At 41.8% G+C, this 8,559-nt stretch overlaps 7 protein-coding genes across 7 annotated transcripts; 4 read left to right on the top strand and 3 right to left on the bottom strand.

Annotated features, from left to right (window-relative positions):
- Positions 1-634: 634 nt before the first annotated feature.
- On the bottom strand, positions 635-1,209 carry Gasu_62270 (uncharacterized protein). Its single transcript, XM_005702594.1, has one exon. The coding sequence runs from the start codon at positions 1,096-1,098 to the stop codon at positions 703-705; it is 396 nt and encodes a 131-aa protein (XP_005702651.1). The 5' UTR covers positions 1,099-1,209; the 3' UTR covers positions 635-702.
- Positions 1,210-1,529: 320 nt separating this feature from the next.
- On the top strand, positions 1,530-2,982 carry Gasu_62260 (peptidase). The gene has a single exon (XM_005702593.1). The coding sequence runs from the start codon at positions 1,565-1,567 to the stop codon at positions 2,936-2,938; it is 1,374 nt and encodes a 457-aa protein (XP_005702650.1). The 5' UTR covers positions 1,530-1,564; the 3' UTR covers positions 2,939-2,982.
- Positions 2,983-3,077: 95 nt separating this feature from the next.
- On the bottom strand, positions 3,078-4,149 carry Gasu_62250 (sulfoquinovosyltransferase). Its single transcript, XM_005702592.1, has 2 exons — positions 3,189-4,149; positions 3,078-3,142 (listed from the first exon to the last, which is right to left on the bottom strand). Exons 1-2 carry the CDS (start codon positions 4,098-4,100, stop codon positions 3,125-3,127), a joined length of 930 nt encoding a protein of 309 aa, XP_005702649.1. The 5' UTR covers positions 4,101-4,149; the 3' UTR covers positions 3,078-3,124.
- Gasu_62240 (uncharacterized protein) lies at positions 3,730-4,661 on the top strand. The gene has a single exon (XM_005702591.1). The coding sequence runs from the start codon at positions 4,216-4,218 to the stop codon at positions 4,558-4,560; it is 345 nt and encodes a 114-aa protein (XP_005702648.1). The 5' UTR covers positions 3,730-4,215; the 3' UTR covers positions 4,561-4,661.
- A 388-nt stretch (positions 4,662-5,049) lies between these two features.
- On the top strand, positions 5,050-5,522 carry Gasu_62230 (uncharacterized protein). Its single transcript, XM_005702590.1, has one exon. It carries the CDS (start codon positions 5,171-5,173, stop codon positions 5,495-5,497), a length of 327 nt encoding a protein of 108 aa, XP_005702647.1. The 5' UTR covers positions 5,050-5,170; the 3' UTR covers positions 5,498-5,522.
- A 17-nt stretch (positions 5,523-5,539) lies between these two features.
- On the top strand, positions 5,540-6,618 carry Gasu_62220 (ribonucleotide reductase small subunit). Its single transcript, XM_005702589.1, has one exon. The coding sequence runs from the start codon at positions 5,622-5,624 to the stop codon at positions 6,561-6,563; it is 942 nt and encodes a 313-aa protein (XP_005702646.1). The 5' UTR covers positions 5,540-5,621; the 3' UTR covers positions 6,564-6,618.
- A 1,260-nt stretch (positions 6,619-7,878) lies between these two features.
- Gasu_62210 (uncharacterized protein) lies at positions 7,879-8,559 on the bottom strand (the record flags this gene model as incomplete). The annotated part of the gene is made up of 1 exon (XM_005702588.2): positions 7,879-8,559. A coding segment is annotated over one exon (613 nt), but the record flags the coding sequence as incomplete, so codon positions are not given.

Genomic DNA, 8,559 nt, shown 5'->3' with positions numbered 1-8,559 from the left:
TTGCAACGTGGCTGATGATAAACGTCTAAGCTTGGAAGCTTTGAACAGCTACGGAGGATGGTTATCAGCAATCCCTGTGGTCAATTTTTCCTGTCTGATGGTGATTGGGAACAAAATTAGCTTAAAAAAGAGAGTATCTGCTCTCTTAATAACAAAACTTGTTAAGAACGAATACTCTGATTCTTTTGTTGAGTCTTTGAAATCGAAGTATCAGGAAGAGAATCCAGAGGGAATTGAAGAGTTAAAAGACCAAATTAACAAGCAATTTGTGGACACTTTGGATTTTGATGAGCAATAAACTACTGTTGTGTCCTTCTCGTGGATATACTGAAAAAGAACGACTTCAATACTTGTTACGTTCTGACAATATCTATGCGCCTTACATCGATCGTTGTTGGAGAAGTTTGATAAAATTTCGTCCTTATTCCGTTTCTTCTTATCTTTCTTGTCTTCAAAGCATAGTTTGTTTATTGAATGCTCGAAACTGTGAAGCTGTTACTCAGACGATAGAGGCATTTCATGGATATTTTTGTGAAAAAATTTTTGTCGAATTGGAAACGGAAGGCGTTTTTCGTTTTGTTCAGGCTCACTTTGCACCTTCGGAGATGAAAACAATTTTGGAAGAAGTTTTAGGCGAATACTTAGTGCATTTATTTACAAAAAGAGAGGCTTTAAATGCATTGAAAAAGAAATTAAAAAACGTCATTGTTGAGCCCTGAAAAGATGAAAGGTGGTCTCAATCTTAAAATCCGGGTCAGACCAATACAGCTTGTGCAAATTTCCAAAACTGTCTTCAATGAGAAGATATTTGGGATTGACTGAAGCAAAACAGTACTTTAGCAAATCTCGCTCCAATAACTCGAAGAAAGAGTCCCGATCCAGATAATGCCATCTGGGATATACTTTTAGCTTCCAATAAGGAAAAACTAAAATTTGTTGTGTTTCTATAATTTTGAAAACAACTTCTTCGTCGCTGGCATAAAGGAAACAAACGTCATTGTGGAGATCGTTGTCTTCTAAGAGCTGCTGCCAGTTAGATTTGGGACCATGCAAATAGAGCCACTGTTTGACTTGATCGTAGGAAGGAATTCGAATCATTCCAAATCAGGTCTCGTTTTATGGGAAAAACAGAAAGTTTGATGACAGACAAAACAGGTTCTAACAAAGAAACGATATCCACGAGCTCGAAAAACACGGCAACAATAATGCGAACATTTAGGACAGAAAAAGAAACAGGAGAAGAAAATCTCTGCGTAAAGATTGTTATTTAGTTTGTTCGCCACCGATGTATTGACCAAAAGACGGTAATCTCCGTTAGTGACGCATGAAGAACCGTCGCGAAACAGAAAGGAAATCAATAGCATGAAAGTTTCAGGTTCCGTACGAAAGGAGTCACATAGTTCTTTGAAATTTTGCAGGGAAGAAATGGCAAGTGTTTCCTGCTTCCATTTGAAAGTTGGCTTTCGGTTCATAAAGAAAAAATGGAAAGCGAGTGTCCTTTTTTTTTCACAAAGATAAACCTTTTGATGGATTTTGGGAGACGATTTTGGGGAATAAAACTAAAATGAATCAAGGAACGCTCATAATGGTAGCGGCTCTTATTTTGGTTGTTGGAGGCGCAGCTGTGGGAGGGTACGTTATATACGAAGATTACTACGCTACTTCGTCCAGTAAATCATCCACTACATCGGCACCATCTTCTTCTTCATCTTCATCATCGTCGTCTTCCACTAAAACTTCTTCTTCATCTTCTTCGACTGCTCCATCGTCATCGTCATCGTCATCGGCTTCTTCATCCTCTTCATCCTCCTCTTCATCGACTTCTTCGTCATCCTCTTCATCGACTTCTTCATCCTCTTCATCCTCTTCTTCCTCCTCTTCTTCATCATCGTCATCATCGTCATCATCGCCATCGGGTTCTGATACCTACTCGAATCCTGGTGTTTATTCTTGGAAATGCCCAAATGGCGTTTCCTCAGTTAGTGTTGTAGCGGTTGGAGGAGGAGGAAGCGGAGGTGTTTCCGGCAGTTACACAACAAATACGCAGTTCAAGTCATACACGACTCCAGGGACGTACACTTTTACTGTTCCTTCTGGTGTGACTCAAGTAGATGTAGCAGTAGTAGGAGGTGGTCAAGGAGGTGATGGAGGGTACTGCTCTGTCTTTGGATACTCTGGAAATGGAGGTAGCAGTGGAGGTTACTCACGAGCTACTCTGAACGTTTCTCCTGGTCAGAACGTGAGTGTAACTGTTGGAAGTGGAGGCGCTCCAGGAAACAATGCTTATTCTCCATCTTCTGGAGGAGCAGGTGGCACAAGTAAATTTGGGTCTGTGGTAGCGACTGGAGGACAACACTGGGATCAACCGGGTTCCGGGTCAACTTCTGCTGGTAAAGAAGGTTCGCAAGGAACTACTAGTTATGTAGGAGGAACGGGTGGAGCTTCTGTCTATGACGGTTATGGAGCTGGTGGTAATGGAGGCTGTCTGGGAAGCGACAGTGACACCAATCCAACTTCCGGTGGAAACGGAGCTGTGATTGTCCAGTACAACGCTACCTTTGCTACTTGCGGTGGTGGAGGCAGCTCCGGAACTTATGTAAATAGCAAGAGCGTCTCTGTAACTCCAGGAACTTCTTATTCCGTGGTGGTAGGATCTGGTGGTTCAGAAGGGCAGAATGGGGAGGCTAGTTCTTTCGGTTCTACCTTGGTTGTCGCACCGGGTGGACTATCTGGAGGAGCTGGTAGTAGTTCTGCAGGTTCAGCTGGAGCCTCTCCAGGAAAAGGAACCCCAAGCGAAGATTCAATACCTGGTAACGCTGGGAGTGGTTCTTCCGGAGGAAGCTCAGTTTACCAGAGTTATGGAGCGGGTTCTAACGGTGCGTGCGGTTCTTCCGCCCCTTCATCTGCGGGAAACGGCATAGTTTCCATTACGTGGTAAGGTAGTTGCTCAACTGGCCCATGGATAAAGTCTGCCCTTTCCGATAGAAATCCAATAGCAAATTATGAAATTGCAAAAAGCGGGCTAAAGATTTGTTCCAAGAGAATTGGGAAGCGAATTCGACGCCCTGTTTTCCCATTTTCTCACGAAGGGATTTATTTTGAAGAATTTTTTGAATTTTGTCCGCTACGGAAAAGGCGGGATCTGAAGAATGATAAAGAAAACCTATTTTTTCATCTTGGTCTCGAACCAAAGCCTCCGTTCCGCCTTCGTTAGCCACTACTACCGGGGTTCCGCAGGCTAGACTTTCTAAAAGAGAAAGCGGATGGCACTCTCCCGTTCCAGGTACTAGGGAGACATCGGAAGCCCGATAAGCCTGAGCGAGCTTTTTTTGAGAAACGGACCCTTGTAAAAGAAAGTTATGAGGAGCTTTCCTTTGTAAAGTTTTTCGAAGAGGTCCATCTCCAAAAACTTGGAAAGTGACTTCAGGAAGGATTTGAGCCAATTCGATAACCAGGTTAAAGTTTTTTTCAGGAGCTAAGCGCGCCACAACAATAACTGTTCCATGAAGACTGTTCATTTCATATTGTTGTTTAGGATAGAATAGCGTGTCATCGACTCCCAATTTCCAAAGAACAAACTTGTTTGGATCTTTCCTGTGGTCAACTGTCAGTAGTCCATCGCATATGCTTCTTTCTATTTTCAGATAGCAAAGAAAAGGATATCGAACAAGTTGCAGGTTATAGCAGCTGATCATGCGTTCGGTATCCGTATGAACGGCTCCGGTAATGAGCGGATTTTTCGTTCCAAACAATCTACAGGCCTGCTTGAGAAGTAGGGCCCAAAAGGAACAGAAGCCCGGTTGAACACAGTGAATGAAATCAGGTTGAAAGTGGAGCACCTTTCGAACGATTGGATAGGAAAGCATGATAAATTTCAAGGAAGGATAGGTAAAGAAGATGAGAGGAAGACCAAAACTTTGGATTCTGAGACTTTCCAATTCACCGTTTTCTCCAAAATCGTCTCGATAGCCATCGGGTGAAATTATCATTATGCTGTGAGAGGAATCTCTAATCATCGCTCGAATAAGATTTCTATAGCAAACGGAGACTCCATTGGAGTCGTAAAGAAACGGCTCAATAAGAAAGAGGTACTTTGGCATTTTATGTGGTATTTTGAGCGCCCTTTAATCTTCCAGAATCGCTAATTTGAGGATTTAAAGGCTTAAAAGTGAGAACGTCTGCTTTTGAAGTTTTCTCTTTTCGTGGTTTGCGGTAATGGACGAGCGCATGAAAATTGAAAACTTGTTGTCGCCTCTTTATTATTCTTCTGTGATTCATCTAGATAAGGATACTTTGTACGGTGTTCGCTTCCTGTTTCGTGATGCTGACTTTTTCGTGACCAAGTTTGAGAACTGCATTGTACGTGTTTACCCTTCTGGGCTTACACAGATCACAGTTAGTGCTTTAAATGAACGAGAAGCTGTCACTAATATGGAGAAATGCAAAGAATGGCTTAAGGAACGCAAGCTGACACAAGTTTATCCTATTCAAAGATATTGGTTGAGAAGCCATAGAATGAATTCCACAAATCTGTTTCCTCGTCTTGAAAGTAAGAATTAAACGGAAGGTTGGGTGGTGGCGCTGCACTTCTTTCTTGAACGATGCGTCTTTCCAGTTTGACGAGTTGGTTTTGGGCTCTGCATAAAGAAATGTCTTTTTTTTCCATTTTGAGAAAGAGCCAAGGATTGTAACTTCTTTTGGTAGTATAGGGCATTAGTCTCGTGGCAGCTTCAGTTGGAGTCCTTGCTACATGATAATAAGCAATGTTCAGTCCTTCTACTTCCACACAAAACGAATTATTGATGATGGTGACTTTGTAGACCTTTGTTTCTCCATTTGGACTGAAAAACTCACGTATTATTTTTCTCCCTTGAAAGTTATGGTCCTTATCACCTTCTTCCAATATTACGTACTTCCAATATGTTCGCTTAACCACCATTATCTGCCCTTCAAAAAATTGGATGAGCTGTTTTACCCAGATAAATTTAAAGAAAAGGGGGTCCGCATTCGTGTCTTGTTCCATTCGACAGAAATTTTCGTATGTATATGAAAAATTCCCAATGTGAGTTCTACGATTTCAAATCCAATATCTGATTTTTTGAATCGTGCTTCAAAAGGAGACGTTTATGGTTTCCTTGTTTCCATTTGGCGAGTTTTTTGAGAACGTGGTATGGTTCGAACGCGCAGTGCTTGCAAGAAAGATTTAAATAGAAGCGTCCCTGCTATGTGCACAGCTGAAAAGAATGAAGGAAAGGTGAAATCTAGTTTATCAAGGAAACCCCTCGTTCCTTTCAAAGTGGTCAAACAGATTTTCAAGGAGGTCCTGCCTCCGCACGTTGGTGTTTCGTTGGGAGCTATACAGAGCTTACAATTGGCAGGAGAAGAGTATTTGCGAGACATGTTTAGAGAATCTTCGAAGATTTCCGCCATTGCGAATCGTACTACGGTGTATGTCGAAGATTTAAAATTGAATCGTAGATTTTTTCATCGAAAGTAAACTTAATAAACGACAGGCCGCTTCGTTTGCTGCTTTTCGGTTGAATTATTTTTGGTTTAACATTTCATTGTTTTGGTACTTTTACGTTAAAGCATTTTGCGCCTTCTCAAAAAAAAAGAGAAAGATGTCCTTCAAACGTTATTCCCTGTTCCCTATTGTGGATGAACTTAGCTACTCCTTTTATAAGAGACAAGAAGCTAGCATATGGACCAGTGCAGAAATGGATTTTAGTCGCGACCTCGAAGATTTCGAAAAGTTGGACGTTGAAGTTCGAAATATTCTTATGAATGTACTTGCCTTTTTCGCTTCCGGTGATGGTATAGTTAGCAAGAATATAAGTTATCGTTTCATGAGGAGCGCTCCCAATTTTGAACAAGTGGCTTTTTACGCTGCTCAGCTTTTCATTGAGACAGTTCACGCCGAGACTTATTCTTTAATAATTTCATCTTTGATTCGTGACACGGAAGAGCGCAATAAACTCTTTTCTGCAGGAGAAAACAACTTGGCAGTGAGATCTAAGGAGAAATGGATGGAAAGATTCATCGAAGACGATACCGTGGAGGAATGGGAGAGAATTTTGGCTTTTGCTTGTTCAGAGGGAATTTTTTTCACGGGAGCCTTTGCGGTCATTTTCTGGATTGGTGAAATGCGATCCATGCAGAACCTTATTTTCGCAAACATCCAAATTAGTAAAGACGAGGCGTTACACTGCGAGTTTGCCGTGGCTCGATTGCTTCAAATGGATTGGAATGAGGACAGGGCTCTTGAAATAATAAGAGAAGCAGCTGAGTTGGAAAAGGAATTCATGAAGGCGATCATTCCCGATAAGGAACTTTGTTATGGAATGTCTCAAAGTAAGATGTTAAGTTATATCGAGTGGATGGCGAATCGTTTATGTAATATGCTGGAAATACCAGTTGCCTATTCAGAAGTTACAAAGACGCCTTTTTCCTTTGTCGATAAAGCGGTTGCCTTGGAGAAAATCAATTTCTTTGAGGTAAGAGCTGCCAATTACAAACGTTTCAATGTGGACGAAGCTCTTGAAAAAGCTCGATTTTTATTCTAAGAAGAAGAAGATGACTCTTCCTTGCTGCTGGTTAAATAAACATGAATATTTGTTCCTAGAATAAGTTTTAGCGTTTTTCTTTGGTTTCTATCGAGTTGAGAAAAAAATATGTATCGGTCGTTTTTTAGCACAGCATAGTAGTGCGGAATGAATTCTGTATTGGATGAAAGTCGAATTGGGTCAATGCTGCTGCCTGAAAGTTTCAACAAACGACGAATATATTCATGTTTCGGAATAATTTGTCCCAATTGGCTCAGCACTGGCAAGGGCAAGTTCGATTGAATTAAGCCAAAGCATGGATTTGTCATAACAAACAAGGGTCCTTGAGATAGTCGAACGATTCTTCCTTTGTCCAAATGATGATAAACAAGGTCTCCAAAATAACTGGTAAAGAAAAAAGAGCAAGGTCCTAAGACTTCTTCTAGTGCCTGAAGATTTTGGCGGCAAGGTCTTCCCGAAAAAAACACCAAACGACCTTGTTCATCGCTAAGAGCGAAATCCGCCTTTGCGGAGGGAATGAAGGACATCGTTTTCAAAGAAACCGCTGCATGAGGATCGTCTACAGCCAGTTGAACCACTGCAGGGAAAGAACGCATTTTTTGTTTTTCTTCAAGTAGACTGAAGGCTATTTATGGGGCGAGTAAATCTTTTTTTTGGATTGGTTCTTAAAAAAAAAACAATAGAAATATGTACGTTCGGAACCTCTGCACGAACCGAAAGATTAAGTTGCATGGTCCTACTTACAACAGACTTGTTAGAGAAGGAAACACTCACTGCATTGATGAAACGATGATTTATTCAGAAGATACTAGTCCCGAAAAAGGCGGAGGAAACAAAGGGAAGTATTCCTCTTCTTTGCTCTGTTGCGGACATTGTTCAGGAGTCCCGGGGTCTTATCCAGTCAATTCTCCGGGAAGAGCAGCTGCAGCAATGGGTTACGCTAGATTCGCAAAGGACCCGGACTCTATTCGGAGATGTGTCTTAGCTAGTGGAATGTTGAAAACGAGTAAGTACGCTTACCTTGGAAAGGGATCTTGTCAGCCGAAACCTTGCTAATGAATAAGAGAACCACGACAAAAAGGACACACAAATCCGGAATGGCGGAAGTAAGGAATGGAACAAGTGAAATGAATTTGGTGGGTTTGATGGTCGAGCTGGACCCATCGGTCCACGCTGTCTTCTTGTCTTCCGTTTTTTCCAGCTACTGCTATTCCTTCTTCAAGACAAATAGGGCAGACTAATAGCAGATCGTCCGTTGACTGAGGAAGATGGGACGAGTGCTCGAGAAAATTTTTCAAGTCTTTTTCGAATCTGCGCTTTGCTGACTGCTCTCGAATTCGAATGATAAGCGACAAGAAAAATTCAGCTGCGACTGTCAAGCCTTCAACGAGGAGTTCTTGGAACGTCAGCATCAGTGAGCGCTCCTATCACTCGCAAGTAAAGGTTTTTCAGTTCTACCTCGTTAAGTCCTCGAATAATAATTTGGACTCTTTGTGCTGGATGAAAAGTCGAATGAAAAGCTCTCAGAATCGTAAGCGCTCTGTAATCTTCGAGTTTGTCAAGGTAGTCTCTTTCGTCGTCATAGGAATCTTCATATAGGATTTCGCGGATGCGGAGAAGGTTCTGTGATAACGTTTCATCACCTTCTTTTGAAGCAAATGTGGCTAAAATCGTAATAGTGTTTGCAAAAGCAACTACGAGTTGATCCATGTCTCTACTAACTGTTTCTATATTAGCGGGGTCTTCATTTTTCTCGATTTGTTCGAACTTCGATTGTATTTCAGACGTTTCTTTCAAGATTTTCTCGGAAAGTCCGAAACATCTCGCCTGCGCGAGTGAGACTGCCGCTAGATTAGCCAGCATTTCAGCTGTTTGCTGAATGGCGTCTTTAACTGTTGAACATTGCTCGGCAGGGTCGTCGGGAAGCACTTCAGGAAAGATTCGTCGGGTGTTCGCGGCCGCTTCTATCTGGTTTTCAATGGAATCATCGGCGTCA

Source organism: Galdieria sulphuraria, assembly GCF_000341285.1.
Source record: "Galdieria sulphuraria unplaced genomic scaffold scaf_117, whole genome shotgun sequence".
NCBI classification, from domain to species: domain Eukaryota; phylum Rhodophyta; class Bangiophyceae; order Galdieriales; family Galdieriaceae; genus Galdieria; species Galdieria sulphuraria.
The sequence above is the reverse complement of the archived record's forward strand: the minus strand, read 5'-3'. Positions and strand labels throughout refer to the sequence as shown.

Excerpts from the sequence above, each read along its gene's own strand:
- Gasu_62270 (XM_005702594.1), bottom strand. The coding sequence starts at position 1,098 with ATGATTCGAATTCCTTCCTACGATCAAGTCAAACAGTGGCTCTATTTG.
- Gasu_62260 (XM_005702593.1), top strand. The coding sequence starts at position 1,565 with ATGAATCAAGGAACGCTCATAATGGTAGCGGCTCTTATTTTGGTTGTT.
- Gasu_62250 (XM_005702592.1), bottom strand. The coding sequence starts at position 4,100 with ATGCCAAAGTACCTCTTTCTTATTGAGCCGTTTCTTTACGACTCCAAT.
- Gasu_62240 (XM_005702591.1), top strand. The coding sequence starts at position 4,216 with ATGGACGAGCGCATGAAAATTGAAAACTTGTTGTCGCCTCTTTATTAT.
- Gasu_62230 (XM_005702590.1), top strand. The coding sequence starts at position 5,171 with ATGGTTCGAACGCGCAGTGCTTGCAAGAAAGATTTAAATAGAAGCGTC.
- Gasu_62220 (XM_005702589.1), top strand. The coding sequence starts at position 5,622 with ATGTCCTTCAAACGTTATTCCCTGTTCCCTATTGTGGATGAACTTAGC.